Raw genomic sequence first — 23,300 nt, forward strand, 5'->3', positions numbered from 1 at the left:
TTTGGATTATACTGTCAGTTTTAATTTTAATAAAATAGATAATTTCCTACTACATAGAGAGCAAGTCCATCCATTCATTCATAAAATTTTAGAAATATTTCCTATAAAAAGTTTAGTAGTTGATTGGGAATGAATCCATCAGAACATGATTTCTATAGGTACAGTGTTCCCATCCTCACCCCCATTCTTACTGATTTTGAGAAAATTTAAAAATACAGGAAAGTACAAAAAATAAGACAAGATATCCATATACCACAATCCAGAATTAACCAGTATTTCAATATATTTTCTGCAGTCTTTTTTAAGAGAAATTGATGTTTATATATAAAACTGAAGTCCCCCTCTAACAACCCCCTCCCCCACACGCATTCCCTTCCCTTCTCCACTCTTCACAGGCAACCACTATCAAGAGTTTGGTCTGTATCCTTCCAACCCATTTCAAAAACACTTAAAAAACATACATACATATATGTATCCATTACCAATATATAGCACTGAAATCCTGTGAGGAAGTTTTAATTCAAATTTACAAAAATGTCATCGTATTATCTGTCATTCTGCAACTTTATCTGTCCCCCTCAACATGACTTTTGAGATCTTTCTAATACATATAGATCTCATTTATTACACTTTACAGATATACAGTATTCCATTGTAAGTATTTTCCATTTTGTTCCTGATGGGCATTTAAGTTGTTTCCAATTAATGAGTACTACAAATCATGCTACAGTAAATAGTCTGGTACATAATTTCCTGAGCATACAAACTCAAGAGTAGAATTGCAAGATATTTTTCAATTTGCCATAAGGAATGTTTCCCATTCCCAAGGTCATAACCATTTTACTATATAGCTTTTTCATACTTCTGCTTTTAGCCCAATCCCCTTACCTTTGTGTATAGTTCATGTTCTATTTTCCACCCCCCTTGGAGAACAAATTACCTCCAAAGCACTTTTAAAAATAGTCCCATTAGCTTCTCAGCTCCTGATGCCTTTTCTATATTATAAATTCTAATAAATGCATAGGCTTTTCCAGAATCTCTTCTGTTCTGCTAAATCAATACCATAGAAGTCTCTTTCTTTCTAATACTTATAGTTTGTTCTTTTTTAATTACACTGGTGAAGATCTCCAGATTCATGCAGATGGCAATCATAAAGTTTTCAGCATTACTTTTGCAGTGTTTTTTATTGGATACAGGATTTTAATCATACAAATGTCTTTCTCTTCAAGATGAATTCTCTGGTGTCCTTTAAGTTTTTAGCTTTTGCTTCCCTCATTTGTGATGCCTTCCTTCAGAATGATTATTTCTGATGTGTTATAAGGTGTAAATTCCTGATGAACACCTTTCATGATATCCACAGGGTTTTAATGGGTATGAATTTTCTGGTGTCTAATGTGGTGCGACTTCTGGCTGAAAGCTTTCCCACATTCACTACACTGATAAGGCTTCTTACCTGTGTGTATTCTCAAATGTAGGGCAAGGGTTGAGAACTGAGAGAAAGCTTTCCCACACTCATTACAACCATAGGGTTTCTCACCTGTATGGCTTCTCACATGTACAGTAAGAGATGAACTTTGAGAGAAGGCTTTTCCACATACATTGCATTCATAAGGCTTATCACCTGAATGAATTCTCACATGTACAATAAGTGATGTTCGCTGAGAGAAGGCTTTTCCACATTCATTACATTCATAAGGTTTCTCTCCAGTGTGAATATTTTGATGTTTTATGAGGTACTTCTTCTGACCAAAAGCTGTTCCACATTCATTACACTTGAAGGGTTTCTCTCCGATATGAATTTTCTCATGCTCAGTAAGGTTTGATTTGCCACTGAAGGTTTTCCCACACTCCTTACATATAAAGGGCTTCTCTCCTGTGTGAGTTCTCTGGTGTCTGATGAGGTTTGACTTCTGAATGAAAGCTTTCCCACAGTCCTTACACTCAAAAGGTTTTTCTCCAGTGTGAATTTTCTGATGGGTAAGAAGGTTTTCCTTCTGGCTGAAGGATTTCCCACATTCATTACATTCAAAAAGCTTCTCTCCAGTATGGGTGTTCTGATGTTTAATGACATACTGCTTTTGGCTGAATGCTTTTCCACATTCATTACATTCAAAAGGTTTCTCTCTATTATGAAAATGCTCATGCTCAGTAAGAGTTGATTTGTGGCTGAAGATTTTCCCACATACCTTACAGGCAAAGGGGTTTTCCCCACTACAAATTTTCTGCTGACTGAGGTGTGACATCTGAATGGAAGCTTTCCCACATTCACAAGGTTTCTTTCCTGTATGAATTTTCTGACGAATGAAAATTTACTTTTAGCTGAAGGTATTTCCACATTTCTTACATGTGCAGGGCTTCTCTGTTATGACCTTTCAAATGTAGAGTAAGAGATAAGGTTCAAGAGAAAACTTTATCATAATCAGTATATTTAGAGCTTTCTCTCCAACTCTTAAATTTTCTAAAATGTTCAGTGAAGATTTATAACCTTCACTGACTTCTTTCCAGTATGAATTTTCTTCTGCTCAATGAGATGCTATCTAGCTAAAGGCTTTTCAATATTCTTTAGAAGCACAGGATTTCTCTCCAGCCTGACTTCAATATTGAATGAGGTGCAACATACGAATGAAAGTTTTCCAAAATTCAATAAATTCATAGGTTTTCTCTCCAGTATGAATGCTCTGATATCATGTGGGGTTCAAATTTTTAGTGAAGGCATTTCCACACTGATTTTATACCCTTTTACAAAAAGGGTTATTACTACAAGGAGTAAACTGTGGCAGATTTCCACACTATTTAAATTGACGATTCTTTCCTACACAACTAAGTCTAAACTGTGTTTCAAACTCTAGGTTGAAAAAGTTGTTGCCTTAAAAGATAGTCTGATAGCAGAGGAAGCAGTTTTCCAATTTTCTTAGTCACTGCTTTTTTTCTCAGTCTGTACTTTATTGAAGCTGGATGCAACTTGTCTCCCAAGTCTTGTTGCCAATCTATCTGTTCATCATCTTCTCAAGCTTCTTCTAAATAAAATGGAGTACAAAGAATCATCATTTAAAGGAGTCAATGTATAATGTGCTTAGAACTGTGGCTGGCACATGGTAAGCACCCACAAATGTTAGCTTTATGTTATCATTATTTATGAATTTTTCCATTAGTAATGAAATTTCAGATTGTGCTTTGAGGGATGAACTAGCTCAAAGTATGAAAGAATCCTCATGATCAGTGTCTTCAACTAAATTCTTAGATGGAAACCCTTGAATAGGACTCCTGGTTGAAAATTAAACATTCACATATGTATAAACAGCTCAGAAAACTCTTGAAAAATAACCTAATTTCATAATCCAGCAAATTGAATATACCAAAAAATGAGGGACTAACAAATAGGATAAAAAGATAACCACATAAAATTGAGAAAGTCTACCAGGGATTCTGAAAAAGGGACTGGAAAAGCCAACTGCTTCCTTCTAAAATTCCATTCAAAGGACAAGAAAGCACATCAAGGACAGGCAACATCAATACACACAGGTATTAACATTTTTTTTTTAATAACATAAAGTACATGGAAGATTTTCAACAGACAGAAGAGCTGAAGAAGTTCAAATAACATAAAGGCACTGCAGAAGAGGACACTGATGTCAAGCAAGCAAACCTGTGCCACAAAATATCATAAAGACTCAGGAAATGAAGAGAAATTTTAAGTGCCTCAAAAGAAGGGATGATATTCGCTGAAAAAATAAAAATTGTTTAAGGTGCAGCTGGCCCCTTACTGTCAGTCATGAGGACAAAGGACCACTCTTTTCACAAAATCAAAGTTATTCTTTGCAGGAATTTAATCACAGAAGCCCTAGTCTCAGGGACACTAAACAAATGAGATGACAGGTGCTATACTGAAAGCAATGGGATGTGTATGTAACATGGTGAGACCCCAGCTCCATTCTGTCATCAGTGCCGAAAGTGTTGGCAACTTTGAGCAGGATATGAAAAGACCCTTTTCTGGACCAACTAAAAGGCCAGTGAAAAACTTAAATAGGATGCCTCCCATCTAAGATGATACTTATTTGTGGTCATTTTTTTCTGGTGAAACAAAGGACCTGGCCACATCTGACCATGAGAGTATGACAGTATAACTCAAAAGGAGACCCCCAAGTCCATGAGGCATTCTATGCTCTACTCTTTATCCACTGAAGCCTACCAGTTGACTAGAAGCACCCAGGCACAAAAGAGCTTACCTTTTAGTGAATCATTCTTAAACATGACTGTGTAGCCAATACTCCACACACAGTAGAGGAACCCCACTAACATGAAAGATCAACATTGAAAGAAAGAAACTCTAAGGAAATAAAGGTAAGGCACAGCAAACAACAAAACCCTGAAACCAATCACAGACAGTTATGAGAAGATATTTTATCAGAGAAACAATAAGAGGATTTTGGAAGCAAGAAACAGAAAAAGGTCCCTTAGAAAGTAAGATTGGGGACACTGGGGTGGGGTGAGAGCTAAGGTAATGGAAATTGTATTACCATTCACCAATAACAGGGTTTCCATAGTGCAGAAGGATTGCACCTCTTCACTCTAGCAAACTCAGGCGTGGCCAGGTCCCTTGTTTGATCAATGACATATAAGCATAGGTGACAACTGTCATTTCCTGATAGAAGTTGTAAGAAGACACATTGGAGGATAAACCAAAGTAATAAAATAGCTGAGTAAAAGAAGTTCCAGAAAATGAAAGGGGGAAACTGGTTTAGAGGAAATAGTCAAAGAACAAAAAAATGCCCTCTCCTCTAATTCATGACTCCAGATGTCTTAAAAGGTGCACTTGGTACCCTGCAAATGAATAATGAAAGATGAATACCTAGACACATTATTGGGACATTTCAAAACAGCAAAGAGGCGAAAAATGCTTTCAAAAGAAAGAATATGCATCATTCAAAGAAAAGAGAATAAAATTTTCCAATAGAAAGACAGGAAGCTAGAAGACAGAATTCTTACTGAAAAGTTTAAGCTTAAAAAAAAAAACAATTTAAGCTTAAGACTATCAATCTAATGAGACAGTCAAGTACAGGCATTTTTCAGATATGCAAATGCCCAAAAGAAACCTTTTCTCCCAGGAGGCTATTAGAAGATGTGTTCCACCAAAATTAGTAGACAGAGATGGTAACAGATATAGAATCCAAAAATGAGGGGATGTACAGAGGGGGAAAAATGAAATAATTTCTATGTTAATGGTGATGAAAAAGCTACAAGGGAAGCGATGACTATCAGGTCAGAGTACAGCCTGGTCTACACTGAAGTAAGAGGACAAGAATTCTAGACTTATCGTCTCCAAAGGGAAAAATGGAGATTTCACAATGCATGTAACAATGTGGAAACTAGTACTGAGAGGGCTTTGAACTATTCTGGAGAAAGTCCAAGGAAATCTGTGCTTAAGTATAGGAAAATCAAGCAAACAAAAAGTATAGTGAGTATCAAATCCATGAAAAGCAAAAACTATACATTTAAAGAAATATTAATTTTATACATATACATGTATAGTTCTGTTGTACACAAGAGGATGACAGTTGTCTCAAGGGAAAGCACTTGGGCAAACAAATTAAGTTGTGAGCTAAACTTGGCCACTTTACTCATGAAGCACCATTTTTTACTTTACTTCATGCTGCACCATTAATTTGCTTTAAACTAATAAATGCCTTACCAACTATGGTTATTAAGACTTGGGCATTGTTTGGCAGGAACTTTGTTCAGACAAAAAAGTAAGAGAATCACCTCAAGGAAAACAACTGATTGTATATGCTGCCAATGACAGAATTCAAGTTTTCGAACAAAAGTACAAATTAGGATTTTGGAAAACCTGTTTCCCCCACCATGTGATTGAATCTTCCAAAGACTTTTCTAATGAGACTGGTAATGTTAACAAAATATGACATTTTGATATTGTATGAGTTATGTCAACATTTGTGTGTTCACTCGTGTCTGACTCTTTGCAACCCCATGGACTGTAGCCCACCAGACTCCTCTGTCCATGGAATTTTCCAGGCGAGCATATGGGAGCAAGTTGCCATTTCCTTCTCCAGGGGATCTTCCCAAACCAGGGATTGAACTGGTGTTCTCCTGTGTCTCCTGCATTGGCAAACAGGTTCTTTACCAACTGAGCCACTCAAGAAGGCCCCCATGTCAACACCTGAAAGAGCTACAGTTCAACTGGCCAGTGCATGATGGATTTCCCTGGTAGCTCAGAGGGTAAAGAATCTTCCTGCAATGTGGGAGACCTGAGTTCAATCCCCAGGTTGGGATGATCCCCTGGAGGAAGGCAGGGCAGCCCATCCCAGTATTCTTGCCTGGAGAATCCCCATGGACAGAGAGCCAGGTGGGCTACAGTCCTTGGGATCACAGAGAGTCAGACACAACTGAGCAACTAAGCACACAATGCATGATGTTACAAAATCATGCATGGGTCAGAAATCCATTCCAAGTTTAAGATAAATGGATACTGTGTAACAGAACAGAAAAATCTGATATAATTTCAAATTGCACATTGTGGCTAATCTTGAAAAATTACCACTTATAAAGTGTTAGTATAGTACCAAAGAATATTTACAATTATCTGAAAAGGCTATTAAAACACTGCTCCACAAACATGCAAAACAATGCCATTCTTCTCACTAAACTTTTTTATTTTGGAAAACAGTTACTTAAGAATTGTAATTTAAGTTTATATGTAATGAGATTATTATTTGAGTTTTTTAAAAAATTAATAAATGTTTTCAAAAGTTTCCCAATTTTACATTAAATAAACATCATAAAAGTCCACATAATAAACCTCCTTTGGAGGCCCTCAAGTTTTAGGACTGACTATAAATGTTACTGCTCATGGGTAATGGGTTACATTCTGTGATGAAGATAATGTGGTAATGGTGATGATTACACAACTTTGTGAATATACTACAAAACACTGAATTGTATATCCCCAAAAGGGTAGATTTTATGTTATCTGAATTATGTCTCAATAAAGCTGTCTTTTTAATTACAAAAAAAGAAAAAAAAAAAAAAAAGAATGTGAAGAGTTCCTAAGACCAAAAAGTTTGAGAATTGATGCTCAAAACACATCTCATTATTCATTCAACAAATACCTTCTTCTACCTTCTTACTGTGAGTCTGGCACAGTTCTAAGCTCCAAGGATAAAAAGCATTGAACAAAACTGACAAAACTTTCTGCACCCATCAAGTTTACATTCTAGCAGACAGAAAATAAAAGAGGTTTGTTAACAAGTTTTAACTGCTATGTGAAAAAACTAGGGAATGGATAAAGAGTTTCAGTTTCAGATAGAACAGCTTCTGAGAAGGTTAAGATTCAAGACATGAAGGAAGAAAGAGAGTGATCCACCAGCCCAGGTTGGGTGCATGAGACAAGTGCTCGGGCCTGGCGCACTGGGAAGACCCAGAGGGATCGGGTGGAGAGGGAGGTGGGAGGGGGCACCGGGATGGGGAACACATGTAAATCCATGGCTGAATCATTTCAATGTATGACAAAAAGCACTGCAATGATGTAAAGTAATTAGCCTCCAACTAATAAAAATAAATGGAAAAAAAAAAAAAAGAGCCTCTTGATGAAACTGAAAGAGGACAGTGAAAAAGTTGGCTTAAAACTCAACATTCAGAAAGATAAGATCATGGCACCTGGTCCCATCACTTCTTGGCAAATAGATGGGGAAACAGTGGAAATAGTGACAGACCTTACTTTGGGGGGCTAGAAAATCACTGCAGATGGTGACTGCAGCCATGAAATTAAAAGATGCTTGTTCCCTGGAAGAAAAGTTATGACCAACCTAGACAGCATATTAAAAAGCAGAGACATTACTTTGCCAACAAAGGTCTAACTAATCAAAGCTATGGTTTTTCCAGTAGTCATGTATGAATGTGAGAGTCGGACTATAAAGAAAGCTGAGTGCCGAAGAATTGATGTTTTTGAACTGTGGTGTTGGAGAAGACTCTTGAGAGTCCCTTGGACAGCAAGGAGATCCAACCAGTCCATCCTAAGGGAAATCAGTCCTGAATATTCATTGGAAGGACAGATGCTGAAGCTGAAACTCCAATACTTTGGCCACCTGGTGTGAAGAAGTGACTCATTGGAAAAGACCCTGATGCTGGGAAAGATTGAAGGTGGGAGGAGAAGGGGATGACAGAGGATGAGATTGTTGGATGGCATCACCGACTCAATGTACATGAGTTTGAGCATACTCCAGGAGTTGGTGATGGACAGGGAGGCCTGGCATGCTGCAGTCCATGGTGTCGCAAAGAGTTTGACCTGACTGAGTGACTGAACTGAACTGAACTAGTGAAATAAAATTTCAATGATAAATATTATAAATTTAATAATTTAAAAATAAAGTGCTTTTAAAATAAAAAAAAAAAAGAAAGAGAGTGATCCTTATAGATACGTGGAGGAAGAGCACTGTAAGTAATAGTTAAGTTCAGAGGCCTGAGAAAAAACCTACCAAGTGTGTTAGGTATGCAATCAATGAGTCACAATTAGGCATATTATGTTCCTTATGTCCCTTGGTTTAGCCCAACCCCATCCTGTATCTTAGGCTTTTTATAATCTATGGAACGTCCTAGAAGCAGCTCCAGTAACAGGCTCCTAGACTTCTCCAATCTTGTCTTCTACTTCTAAACATCTTTCCCTTAACTTCCATCACAATCACACTTCACTTTTCTTAAAATAAGTGTTTCATATGAAGTATTTTTAAACCCAAATTTCTACATAGCTAAGTCAATATACTAACTATAATCTGAGATGCTAGATTGCAGTAATGGCTGTACTCTTTTTTCTTTGGATGGCTGACAGTTAAGTATTTTTTTAAATACGGGGGGCAAAATAAAGGGGGAAATAAAGGAGAGGACAGCTTACCATTTGAAGATTAAAAAGACAATAACCAGATCCAATGTTTAAACCTTGACTGGATTCTGGCATTAAAGACAAAAAATGCTATACAAGGTATTTTGGAGGCAACTGGGGAAATCTAAATATTACATAAAATTAATCATCTAAGATATGCGGGAACAGTGGAAGACTTTATTTTTGGGGGCTCCAAAATCACTGCAGATGGTGACTGCAGCCATGAAACTAAAAGACGCTTACTCCTTGGAAGGAAAGTTATGATCAACCTAGACAGCATATTAAAAAGCAGAGACATTACTTTGTCAACAAAGGTCCATCTAGTCAAGGGTACAGTTTTTCCAGTGGTCATGTAGATGTGAGAGTTGGACTATAAAGAAGACTGAGCACTGAAGAACTGATACTTTTGAACTGTGGTGTTAGAGAAGACTCTTGAGAGTCCCTTGGACTGCAAGGAGATCCAACCAGTCCATCCTAAAGGAGATCAGCCATGGGTGTTCATTGGTAGGACTGATGTTGAAGCTGAAACTCCAATACTTTGGCCACCTGATGCAAAGAACTGACTCATTTGAAAAGACCCTGATGCTGGGAAAGATTGAAGGTGGGAGAAGGGGATGACTGAGGATGAGATGGTTGGATGGCATCACAATGGACATGGGTTTGGGTAAACTCCGGGAGTCGGTGATGGACAGGGAGGCCTGGTGTGCTGCAGTTCATAGGGTCGTAAAGAGTCGGACACGACTGGACGACTGAGCTGAACTGATGAAGGTATGATAATAGTGTTTTTGTTATGTGGGCCCCCCCACATAACATTATTTTTAGAAAATGTATACTTCATTATTTAGTAGTTAAATGTCATGCTGTTTCAATGCACACAATATTCATGCACTAGGAAATAGATGCATCAAACATGGCAAAATACGTATTACTGAGTCTATGTGGTGGGTATACAGTAGATCAATGTACTATTCTTTCAATGTTTTTACTGTTTGAAGATGTTAAGAACAGGTCTAAAAAAATCCTTCTACAATAATTCAGATTATTTAACAAGTTACTGCATGTGTAATCAAAATTTCAGACAGAAAAAATAAAATATTGGCCTTCCTTTCAACAGGTAGATTCCACATGATAGATTCCACACATAAAAGTAAAAAACATGTAAGATGTTTACTGAGGACTTTTGAATTGCTGTGCAAAATGTGAAGTAGGATGGACAATAAGATGGGAGATCAATAAAAGAGGAATTAAGTAACGAGTTTAAATAAGCTCAAAGGCCAAGATTCAAATAATTTTATAGAAAGAAGAAAATATGTTCACATTATACTCACAGGGTTAATATGTCCTCTCCTAATTATCTTTTAAAAGGTTTGACTATGTCACAAGGACCATGAGAAAGGAAGTAATCCAGACCTAATCTGATGTGACATCTGGACCTGAAACAATGAGCTGAAATCTCTGTCTAACACAATGAAAATGAAGTCAATTGGAAAGTTGTTTACCCTGTAAATAGGTAAAATTATGGTGGGCAATACAGAAAGGCTAGAGGTGCAAAAATAGATTGATATTTATAGAAAGCTTGGGACTTCCCTGGTGACTCAGATGGTAAAGTGTCTGCCCTACAACGTGGGAGACCAGGGTTCAATCCCTGGGTTGGGAAGATCCCCTGGAGAAGGAAATGGCAACCCACTCCAGTACTCTTGAGTGGAAAATCCCATGGATGGAGAAGCCTGGTAGGCTACAGTCCATGGGGTCGCAAAGAGTTGACACGACTGAGCGACTTCAGTTTACTTTTACTTCTAACTTCAGAATGAACGAGTCATTTCTGAGAATTAATTTATAAACAGAAAGAGGAAAGGCAGAATGCAGAGTTCAGAAGACATGTCCAATAAGAAGGTAGAAGGCGGAGAAAAAAGCAAAAGATGGGGAAATACTTTGACAGATAAAGCAACAAAAGCACCAATAAAGCTGAAACTGGAAAGTACTCCTAGAAGGATGACTCAAACATAACATAAGTAGATCCTTTCCTCTAAAATGGTAAAATAAAGACATGTTGGGATTTCCCTGATGATCCAGTGGTTAGGACTCCTCCCTGTCGCTGCCAAGGGCCCAGGTTCAATACCTGGCTGGGGAATTAAGGTCCCAGAAGCCTCACAGTACAGCCAATAAAACCAAAAAGACATCTCTGCTCACTTTCGTCTGAGAAGAAGAAAAAGGGAAAACTGCATTGTTGGTAAAAGTAGGAAACAGCTATAATTCTAATGTCCTACTAGGAAGAATATGTGTAGGCAGCTGTCACTGCTGTTTTTAGGAAGAGCTCTTATGCACAACACTCTCCAAAAACAAAAGGCACAGTCTCAGGGGGGTCACATCACCACCTCCTAGTTTCTAACAACAGAATCTAGGAATGCAGGCTGGATGCAGGAGACTTGGACACAATGGCATCTCTGAGTGGTAAGAGAAGTAGAACTGAGCAAGGAAATGCAGACAGCACCACTGATTAAAGCAGCTTGTTAGTATAGCAGAACATAAGTCTTCTCAACTTTCTAGGTTCCCTAAATTCCTGACTCTCCAGCTCCCTAGATTCCTGACTGCCTACCTGAATATGCACTTAGATGATGGATCAGTAGACAGGACACAATTAACAAGTCCATAAGAAAATCCTTGATCGGTCTCTCAAAATTCCTGAAGTCTTCTTGTCTCATCCTTATCTAGTTAAGTCATCAGTGACTTCTTTCTCTCATATCCAACATAAAATCAGTCAATCCTTCAACTATTCCTTTAAAGCATCTTAAAAATCTGACCACTTGTCACTAAGTACAACTATTACCTAGATCACTGCAGCAGTTATCACTCCCATTAATCTCCTAGCCTTGGCCCCCTATACCATACTTTCTTTATAGCAGCTCAAATTTAATTCTGATCTTTTCACTCCTCACCTCAAAAACCTTTGATGGCCTTTCAAATCACTCAGAATAAAGGCCAAAGTCTATGATTTGGCCTGTTACCTAACCAAACCCTTTGTCACTCTGCTCAAGTCCACTGCCCTCATCACTATTTCTTTAAGAGGAAGCACAAACCTCAGGGTTTTTAAGACTTTTCGTTCCTTTTAGCTGAATGCTCTTCCACCAAATACTGCATACTGCACTCTCACATTCTTAAATGTTACTCTCTTAATGAGACCTTTCCTGACCAATTTATTTAAAATTATAACCCCCCAAAAAATAAAAAATAAATAAAAAAAAATTATAACCCCCAACTGGCCCTCACTATGCCAGTTTTCCTTGCTTTATTCTTCTTCATAGGACTCACCACCATCTGATAGAATACACTGTTTACCTATTTACATAGTCTGTCTTCCCCAATTAGAATGTAGGCCTCAAGAAGGAGGAATTTTTGACTGCTTGGATCATAACATTTCCCTAGTACCTGAAATGGTGCTAAATACAAACCATGCAGGAAATACTTATTGAATATATCAATACACCATGTTGGTAGACATGTAAATTGGTTTACTTCTTTTGAGAACAGTGTGCCTATTTCTATCAAATCTATAAATAAACTTAATTTTGACCCAGCATTTCTACTTGAGTAAATTAGGATGTAACTGTATCTGCACATCTCTGCAAAGCAATATAAACAAGTATATTCACTTGCATCTTCACTCACACAAGTCTGGAAACAACCTAAATGTCCGTTAGAGACAGGTTAAATGAATTAAGTGTTGATGGAGAAAAGAAGAAAACTATGTACACAATAGAATACATACCACCATTTAAATGAAAAGACTGAGTGCTTATATATACTTGTATTTGCACCACAGATACATTAATATATGCTTGTTTATTCACAGACTGCCTCAAGAAGAATCCATGTGAAACTCTTAAGTGACTGCAGCTTTGAAAAAGAACTACAGGACCAAGGGTCAGATGTTTTTACTGATATTCAAAATTTTTTTACAAATTCATGTATTATATAAAAAAATAAATACAGACTCATCCATCCATTCATCTATACACACACACATAGCAAAAAAGCAGAACTGATTGCTACAGCAAAAACTTCTGAAAAGAGAAACATGGGGGCAGAAGGGAAGGAGGCAGGAGTTTATTGATGCATAATGAGGGAACTGGATAAGGCAACAGGAAGTGTGATTACAGATGTAAAATATGATGCTGAAGCATTTAACCACTGAAAGAATGAGAGAAATTGGTAAGTAATAAAAAGGAACCTAAATATCATACAATATGTAAACCTAAGATAGTAAAAGACAACACACAAGGAAAGGAGCCTACACACACCAGGAGATATGAGACTGAGGGTATCATGGAAGACAGAACAATCACAGAGAGGCAGAGGGAATGAAGTGTGAAGTGCTGACATGCAGAATAAAAATAAGGGCACCTGCCCTTCTAGAATCTGATTAAAGGCACAGAATACTGAAAGAAAAAATGATGACTGGTAATGTCCTTTAGGTTTCTAAAGACTTACTCTAAGATTAGGGCTGGTAAGAAAGCTTTTCAGAGGTGGCAGTGCTGACTGAACAACTGTGATGTGCCCAGTTGTGATGCACTCACCTGAACAAACTTCCTTTCCACTTCTTTCTCCACCATCCAGAGTTTGTCTTCGTGCTTCAACAGAGGATCACATCCAGCCTGATCAGTCCACAACCTGCTACTGGGGAAATGACACAGCACTAGAATGTTAATGCTGAAGCCAAAGTTCTCTCCTAGAACTCGGCTGAGCCCTGGGGCCTCCCGAACCTTCTGAAGGATGAGGACGGTGCAATCTCCAGGAATGCACAAGGAAGTGACCCTGTGAAAAAGAATAAAGTAATAACTTTTTGCCTTAAGAGATTAAAGCACATACAACTATATGAGCACAGGTACTATCTGGATCCAGAATTTCAAAGCCATATACTCATTAAACCATTTAAAGCTCCACACACCCAAAAATGGAGGAAGAGAGGGGGAATTTATTTTGAGAATTTGACTTACATAGGAAAAGTTGTTCACATCTTACATGACTGGCTGCTACTGTTCTCTAGCACCACACTCCTATGTAGGTTCCTAATATGATTTTAACTGTGACCCTTACTCTTGGATGAAATTTAATATTCATTATCTAGAACAACATATGCCTATCACACTAAGTCACATGGATAAAGTTGTTCTTGACAGTATTTAGGAACAAAAACTGAAAAAGTGTTCCTGGATTCCTAATATTTGATTGCAATATACTCTAAATGAAACTATATATAAAGAATGTCCTGTAAATATGTTCACCCACACATTCAAAACAAAAGAAGTTATGAACATTATTGGGACAATAGACAAAATTTGAATATAGACTTTGAATTAATAGTACTGATATTATATTTTCTGATTTTGATTACTGTACCATGATAATGTATAAGAATATCCTTGTTCTTAGAAAATTTATGCTGAAGTATTTACAGATAAAGGGAGCAGTATACAACTTAGTCTCAAATAGTGCAAAAAAACCTACACATTTCTGGAGAATTAGAGAAGGAAAAATAAGGCAATTTAAAAAGTAAATGGTGAATTTGGGTAAAGTGTATATGGGACTTCTTTGTACATTGCACTCTTCTCTAGAAAGGGTACATGCAACTTTTCTATAAAGTTGAAATTATTAAAAAAAAAAAGCAAAACCCTAAAAAATACAAATTACTACTTATACACTCTATCTACTATGCATGGTGAAAAAGCACAGTCACCAACCTGTACTGGGGTATGGCAGATGGAAGGCTCAGAGACTGACTTAAATAGTAATGTACACAGAGATAAACATGAGAGTGTGGGTTGCCTAGGAACAACCTGCAGGAAGAAGATCAAGTTTGATCTCCTGGACATTCAGAGTGTCAGGTTTCTAAGGACATGCAGGCAAATACATCCATTAGGCAACTGCATACATAAAGGAGGAACTCAGAACAACCTAGAATGGAAATGGGAATCTGTCAGCTGTCAGACTGTAATTGCTGCTGAAGACAGGTGGAATGTTATGTGATTGCTTATAGAGAACATACACAGTATGTGAATGGTCAAGGAGCATTGAATCCTAGAACACCAATAGTCAGGAAGACAAGGAAACATTTCACAGGAGTCAGGTGACTGCTTAGTTTCAATCTTTTAAGTACTTTTCCTTAAAACCATACAAAATACCAAGAAAAATGGGTTAATGGTTAGAGGGGAGTAAGGGGCAAGCAGTTATCCATACATTACATCTGTAGTGAAAGTGGTAGTGAGAATTTAACTCTAAATTATATCTAAGTGTGGTCCCAAAACCTACAATAGGAGATGTGGTACAGGAAGCACAATAGTGTGCGACAGTGTAGCAAGAAAGACTAAGATAATGGTGAGAGTTCCTTAAGGTAGCAGACCTCAGAAATAACTAGGAAAGATTCATTCTCAGAAAGAGGAATTCACCCTGAGTGAGAACTGTGGTAATCAACAAGACTCATGACAAAAAACAAACAAACAAACAAAAAAAACCCAGCCCAAACTCCATGTTATCTCTACCAAAGGAAAACCCACACAGGGGGCCTAAAGAGGAAGTTGCAAAAAAGCCTAGGAAACACTGGGAATGCTAAGGGAGATTCTAAGGACTTAGGGAGTTCAGAAATCCACAGCTAATATTTCCTTACAGAATAAGTCTTACTCTAAGAATCAATGAGAGTAAAACCTATATTAAACCAAAAGAGACTGCAGGGCTAGCAGAGCAGACTTAAAAAGCATTTGGGAGTGGGGTGACCCCAGATTCAGAAACCTCTGAAAGTAAACACATCGTCCTGGAAGGAAACTACTATGAAGATTTATAGGAAATAGAGAAAGATAGAGGTCGGCCTCAACCAAGTTAGGGTCAGCTAGCCAAAGAAGGTACAGAAGCCTTCTGCTTTTAAACACTAAAAGAGGCAGGAGAGCTTTGAAGCACAGAATGCTACTATGTTTCCCTTTTCCTGGTACTTGTCTAGGAAAATCTACCTCCTACAAACATGGCAAATACTTTGTGGTCTATACAAGGATGCTTTAAGAAAAACAGTGGCAATGAACAGCAAAATTTTCCAACAATTAAACTCACCTGAAAATTACAAAAATTTAACAGAATTATTTTTTGAAAAAGACAAAAACTTTAAGCAAACAAAAGCTATGAAAAGAACGCAAAAGATAAAGTGAGTTAAAACATGGTCACCCAAAAGGAGGAAATGGAAAAACAGAATATGAATGAGTATCTTATTTTTTGTTCTGTTTGATGTTTTAAAGACTGCAGTTATCAGAGTTTAGAGAGATTTTTATTTCCTTGATTAATGTGATCTTTCCTGGTTGTTGTATATGAGGCATGGCAGTGGTCTCAGTTTTAAACTTTTTATTTCTACTCACACCCCCAGAGACCCAGGCAGGAAGGGTAATATTTACACATATAGGTCATCATAATCTACATCTGACCACAAAAGCCAACATCTCATCTAATGCAAAAACATTGAAGGCATTTCTATTAAATTCTAAATAAAGATAAGGATGCCCAATGTCTCATTTTTAAATGTAATTATAAACAATAATAAATTAAGCAGGGAATAAAATTAACTTACAGAAACCAACAAGCTTTACATATACCACAACAAAGACTCCATTCAGAAGAGCAATATAATAGATAAAGGACCTAAAAATAAACTTAGTAAAAAGTGTCTAAAATCTATATGAAGAAAATTTTAAAACACTCTAAAAGACCCAAAAGGAAACTAGCATATTTACAACATACAACATGTACACAGACAGGAATATTTAACACTATAGTCCCTTTCCCTAAAATCATTTTACAAAATTTAATGCAATATCAATTAGCTTTTTCCTAGAACTAGACAAGCTGATTCTAAAGTTTACATAGAAAAATAAAGAGGAATAGTTAAGAAACTGAAAAAGATAAGCAATAAGAAACCAACTATACTAGATATTAAAACAAAATCATAAAGCTCACACACTAAAAAGATAAATATGGGTACATGAATACACACTGGAAGATGGATGAGAATATAAAGTCCAGAAACAAACCAAATACATGAGAATTTAGTATATGATCAAAGTAAAGAATCTTAAAATAGGAGAGTTAAGGTCTTTTAATATTAATAAATGGTGTTGGAAGTACTGGGTAGCCTACTGGAAAAAAATATAAACCTGATGCATACCTAATATCATATGCTAGGATATGAAAACCCATAAAAGTTATAACCTTGTAAGGATTGGAAAGTAAAGGTGAAACCTGGAGTGAGAAAGGCTTTCTATGACCATAAGTGAAAAGACCAATTAACTAACATAACTTATCATTTTAACTACCTGATAAATCTAACATAAAAACAAAAATTTCCTGATTCCACATGAGTTTTAAAAAGAAACTACCACTGAACAATATCAAAACACAAATTTTAAAACGTGAAAAAATCCTGCAACTCATCTCACATAGGGCTAACCGTTCTAATGTAATTTAACAGTTCCTAGAAGAGGCACTCTATAGTAAAACGAGGAAAAGGATAAGGACAGTTCCCAGATAAGTACATGTGGCCTTTAAAAGTACTCAATCATATCCATAATAGAGATGTAAATTAAACCTACATTGAGATATCAATTTTCACTCATACTTTTGGCAAAAAAATAAAACATTCAACACTACACTCTGATGGTAAGGTTCTAGGAAGAGAAGTGTTCTTGTAGATAGCTGAAAAGAAATTAAAGTTCTTAGCCCTATATGCAGTTCCACTTGCAGCAATCTACTTTAGAGATAATCAAGGGGCTTCCCAGGTGGTGCTAGTGGTCAAGAATCCTCCTGCCAACGCAGGAGAACCTTCCATAAGTACAAAATGACACAGATGAAAAATTACTCATTACTGCAATTAATTAGTAACAGCAAAAGATTAGGATCAACCCAAACATCCAACAGCAGAATCAACTACAGTACTCACACACAAGGCAGTTAAAAATCATATATATGATTAAGAAAGGATATCTCCAGGACATATTGCGAAGTGACAAAAAAGAGGAATGTACAGAGTGCATCTTTTACATAAGGATGGGGGACAGGAGAGAAGAAATATATACAAATGGCCTAACAAATTCAAAATCTACTTGAAAGATAAACAACAGCAAAAAAAAGAAACTACATTTTAATTGGGACAGAGAAGAATGTGATGGGGAGGAGAGCAGAATATCTCTCTATGAGATATATAGTTTTTGTTGAAATGCATTATCAACATTTTTACAAATTCACTTCTTAAAAAGCAGTCCCTAAACTGGAAACAAACTGAAACACGTGAACTCAACTGTGCATTAACTTGGTAATTAACGTAATTCCTCAAAACAAGGATTTATTTCAAATGACTTTAAAACAGAAAAAAATAAAAAATAAATAAAGCAGAGAACTTTGACTCTACATCTTTAGTGTACACAGTGGAAGGGCAAAAAGAGCTACAAAGAAAATTTTCACAGGATACAGTATGTTTATGGTTACTACACTACCAACATTGTTATTTTGAAACTATTTTCAGTTATTTTGAAACTGCAGAATAAAGCAAATAAGCCCACACTTGTATTAACCTGTTCCAAATTTTTTTACCATAAAATACAATTACAAGCTAAGTACTGAGGTAAAAATCCTTAAACATTTAAACGGAATTAGAAATACTAATATGAACTCGTGATTTTTAAAAATGGGTTTATTCATTCTGTCTATGAAATGGCCTTGAAACAATGTTACCTCTGCAGCAATGAGAGCATCGAGCACCCAGATCTTGGTTTCAAATACCATTCTCCAGTAGAAGGAACCAGAGCTCCTTGGAGAAATGGCCAATTCCAAGTCTAGGAGGGAAGGTATAAGGTGGGTCTGGAGTGGAAAAGCTTTCAAAGTTAAATGGTGGCAAGTTAAAATGAGACAGGAGTTAGCAAGAAGGAAGTTCCACTGAATAAAACTGTGATAATATGACTATCAGAAAAAGAAAACTAGCTAGAGTTATAAGAGTATAATTTTAAAATGATGATTAAAGAAGAAAAAGCCAGGATAAGTTTGATACAATTTGAGGTAGCAACCAAATAAATGTAAAAGTAATGAAAAAACTAGAAAATCATCACTTTGCAAGCCTGAAGCAATTACTGCTGATTCAGCTAAAAGATTATTTATTGATGTTAAAACCATTCATTAAATGAGCGATGAATGAGCAAATTATGAAACCATGAAGATTACATTTTGGTCATAAAGGAGAAAATACAATCACTAGTGGTGGATCACTATTTCTCTCATGATGTTATTATGCAATTTGAAGATCACCTCTGATGTAGTCTGACCCAAAATAACTCACAATTAGGATCTGTAAAAAATATCATCAGAAGCACTGAATTAACCATGAGAAATAACCATCATGGAAATCAAAGAACAAAATCTCATAAAGGAGGCAATGATGAGTTGCTAAAGATGAGTGTAACCTGAACAAAGAATTCTAACTTCCTCATTCCAGTTATAAAAAGAAATGTCAGAAAAAAAAGCTTAAACAGAGAAATTTAAAAAGAGCATCTGCATATCTGAATCTTTCAGAAATTTTTACCAGAAACAGTAAGAATAACTGTACTATTTCTGAGGAACTTTTTCTCCCTTTCTGTATTTTTTGTTATTTTATATTGGAGTACAGTTGGGATTATCAATGACATGTTAAAGGTGAACAGCAAAGAGATTCAGTTATACCCATAGAGCTAGCTATTCTTTTTCAAATTCAATCTCCTACTGATGGGCATGAATTGTTCCTAACCTTTTCCTATGTGAAACATTGTGCCTGCATCAGTTCATGTAAATTCAGGTACATCTGTAGAATGAATTTCCATCTGTAAAATAACTAGGTCAAAAGAAAAGTAGTTATTATACATACTGCTGAATTGCCCTGCATAGGCCTGCTTCCTGCTAATGCCAATACTATTTTAATTTCTGAGGATTTAAAAATGTTATGCCATCAGGGGAATTCCCTGGTGGTCCAGAAGTTAGGACTCAGCGAATTCACTGCCCAGAGTGTGGGTTCAATCCACACCCTGGTTGGGGAACTAACATCCTGCAAACTGAGCAGTGTGGCTTAAAAAAAAAAAAGTAAAATGTTACTGTTGGGTTCCCACTTCCCCACACCCCGACTGCTTTTCGAGTTTTACTGGCTATTCTAGCTTGTCTATTTTTCCATATGAAGTCCAGAATCAGCTTAATTTAGGTCGCCCCCGCCAAAAAAATTTGTGGATACTTTTATTAGGATAACATGAAAAACACTTTATTTTTGTTCCTATCTTACATTACGCCCTTCAGCAGTATTTTAAAGTTCTTTTCCGGTAGTTTTGCATATTTCTTTAGCTTATTCCTTAATTTTTAAAAAAAACCGTTGTTGTAAATAATGGTTTTCCTCTATCACACCTTCTAACTGGCAGTTGTTTTCTATTTGAAGGCTACTGATTTGTAGTTATTGATTTGGTACCCAATTATTTAAAATACGAGGATAACTGGAGGAGATCCTTAGAAAAAGTACCTTTGTTACTTCACAAAATCCTTAACCTGGGAAAACGCATTTAGCAGTCAGGATACCTAACTAGTCCAGATTCATGGATAAATATTCCAGGAATTAGTTTCTTCAAAGAACGAGGATAACAGTGCCGAATCTGGAACCTCAAACCCTTGACCCCCCAGTTGTCGGCTTCTGCCCAATAGGACACTGCTTCTAAAAACGTAACGCTGATATCTACTCTTTAGACTTAACAGCAGTCCTATTAAAGTACCCCAAAGATCAGGACATTGGAGACCATTTGAAGCAGGCTACCCCTAACAAAAATATCCTTTGAAATATTCTTGTTTAAAAAAAAAACAAAACAAAACCCACAGCGATTTGCCTTCTACCCAATTAAAAGGAAACGCACTTTTATACCAAAGCCCATTTTAAAATTATTTACCACTTAGCTTTTATAGCCCTTCAATCTTCAAGTAAATAAGATGTTCCAGACAGATGGCACCGTTAATCATCAGCACTTTCGACAAGGGAAGTGCCGCTCGGATATTCTCTCAGTGCTGGTCTCGTACATCTCTCTCTTAGAAGCAGCCATACAATTCCGTACCCACAGTTTCTCCCTCAACTATCTCAAACATCCGGTCAAATTTGCGGTCAAACTCAGGGTCACACATCGCTCGAGCCCTCCCCAGAGGCCCCCACCCCCACCCTACATGTAGGCCAGAAGCTCTTAAACCCACTCCACACTCTCGCACCGCACCCCAATAGATCCGGAATCCTTCCCTTCAACCTCCCCGACCCCATCGGCCCAAGACGCCCACATCCCACCTCCTATTTTCGCGCCACGTGGACCCAGGGGCCGGACTGACCCGCGGACAAAGACCAAAATGTCCACTCGGTGCGCTGCGCCTGCGCACTCCGAGGGCGAGCGAGCACTCCCAGAAGTCTTCGCGACGCCGCCCGCACAGTCACGGTGGCCGAGCCCAAGCTGGTATCTGATTACCTTCTGTCAACAGCAACGGCGCTTTCCCGGCCTTAGACTACATTTCCCTTAAGGCTTTGCTGGTTGACAGTCTATGTCTCTCCGTCTCTTTCCCCCTGCCAACTTGGCGACCTCTTCCTGTGATTATGAGGCTCTTAGAGTGAGTGATCCTGACTTGGGGGAAGATAAGTTCAGGCATGATGGAAGGTTTGGAGAGGGAACCCCTTTCTTTGAAGGCTTTCGAGGGCAGTGTCAAACGGGCCAAGACCAGACTGTGAGGTATGAGGACGCCATCTTGTCTGCGGCTGGACTGGCTCTGGACTACGTTTCCCAGAGTCCACAGTGGCCCAGCGTTAAGTCTCACTTGACGTCGTGGCGAGATCCTTAGCTCCGCAGGGACCCGGACGCGACCAAGGGAAGGCAGAAGGTGAGGGGTCTGGGACTCTGGGGCGGGGACGGGGCGTGTCCAGAGAGCCTTGGGTTTTTGCGCGCTGGCGGCTGAGGATGCGAGATTCTGTATGTGGCTTTGTGTGTCATAGTGTGAGCAGATTGTGCGACTGTGTGTGCCTTATTGGGTGTGAGGTTGTGACTGTGTATAAAGATGTGGAGGTGTCTCATTGTGTGGTGTGTCCTTGTGTGTCCTAAGAGCGAATATGTTGTATTTGTGTGATACTGACCATTTGTTCAGCACCAAGTGTGTAGCTGTGAGGTGGTGCCTGTGACTCCAGTGCTCTGACAGATTGTGACCCCAGACAGTAATTATAACCTCAGCCTTCCCTTGTAACACCGGGATGGGGCATGATGTCCAGTCTTCTCTGCTCACCCTTGCCTGTGCGGGAAGAGTTGGGCGATGAACCTTTTAAAAATGCCCTGATCCCTCACGATTGCTTTCTCTTGATTCTTCTCTGAGAGATATATTGAGAGAACTACTGTTGAACATTAAAAAGCTAGGTTCTCCGTGCATCAGTTTTTCTTCTTTCCCTGAAACCCTTCTTTTTCGAGATGTGTGCTTAAACACACTCACACATACACAAGCAATTCAGCCAAATGTGGAGATTAATTGGCTTTATTCAACTTCTGAATCCGGCAGTATCCCATCTAAGCAGCAGCTACTCGAAAGGGTTGTACAAAATGGAAGTTTTTTACGGGCAGTAGGAAAGTGGGGCAAGGAAGTTACTGGCAAAAGAAAAGAAAGGATTGTTTTAGGCCAGGACATCTTTTAGGGAAATGGAATGGCTGGGGTCTTATCATGCAGGTTACCTCACTGGTGCCAAGCAGGAAATTTCAGATTGATTATTTAAAGAGCACATTTTCTTGAGAAACATTTAAACTGGAATTAAGTCTTGGTTTGTTGTTATGGGACACATGACTCCATTTTAGGCTTTTTTTTTTTTTTAAACACGTGCTTTCCTTTCCTTCTGAAACTTCTGGCCTAACAAAGCCCCACACCACCATTCACCCCCAAGTGAACTGGAGTCCAGTATTTACCATTGGAGTCAATTACTGAGTGCCATGAAGGTAAACTGAAAGGCTCACACTTTCCATATTCCCTGCACAACTAGTGTTCATCTAAATGTTTAAAACTTTTCATTTTAAATACTAAAATATAAAAATAAATAAACTGTTGCAAAAATAGAATTCCCAAATACTATTAACCCAGCTTCTCTATCAAAACCAGGAGATTAACAGATACACTAAGAGATACTGATATTGTTGTGTTACCGGGTCCAAGCTTGCTCTGCTCGCCACAGATAGGCTGATGAATCCGAGAGTCAAGGTGTTGAGGCAAGGAAGAGACTAATCTGGGAGCAGACCGATGGAGAAGGTGGCAAGCTAGCGCCTCAAAATAACCATCTTATTGGGGTCTGGATGCCAGGTTCTTTTATAGATCAGAGAGAAGG

The 23,300-nt window shown here is 37.8% G+C and overlaps 2 protein-coding genes across 4 annotated transcripts in view; one reads left to right on the forward strand and one right to left on the reverse strand.

Moving 5' to 3' along the window:
• The window catches only part of ZNF146 (zinc finger protein 146), a 68,748-nt gene continuing 45,448 nt past the window's right edge, over positions 1–23,300 (reverse strand). The window contains exons 1-3 of one of the 3 annotated variants that reach the window (XM_070451846.1): positions 21,246–21,340; positions 13,465–13,702; positions 1–3,017 (exon numbers count right to left, since the gene is read on the reverse strand). In XM_070451846.1, coding sequence (XP_070307947.1) covers positions 1,365–2,243 — 879 coding nt within the window. In that variant the 5' untranslated portion in view covers positions 2,244–3,017; positions 13,465–13,702; positions 21,246–21,340 and the 3' untranslated portion in view covers positions 1–1,364. Of the gene's footprint in view, positions 3,018–13,464; positions 13,703–20,862; positions 21,065–21,245; positions 21,341–23,300 lie in introns of those variants that run through there. The other 2 variants (XM_070451847.1, XM_070451848.1) reach the window with 2 other exon arrangements.
• Positions 21,411–23,300, forward strand: part of ZNF565 (zinc finger protein 565) — a 28,570-nt gene continuing 26,680 nt past the window's right edge. The window contains exon 1 of the mRNA XM_020871744.2: positions 21,411–21,826. The gene's annotated coding sequence lies outside the window, so the exon portion shown is untranslated. The remainder of the gene's footprint in view (positions 21,827–23,300) is intronic.

The sequence above is a fragment of the Odocoileus virginianus genome, chromosome 20, assembly GCF_023699985.2.
Source record: "Odocoileus virginianus isolate 20LAN1187 ecotype Illinois chromosome 20, Ovbor_1.2, whole genome shotgun sequence".
In the NCBI taxonomy this organism is placed as follows: Eukaryota; Metazoa; Chordata; class Mammalia; order Artiodactyla; family Cervidae; genus Odocoileus; species Odocoileus virginianus.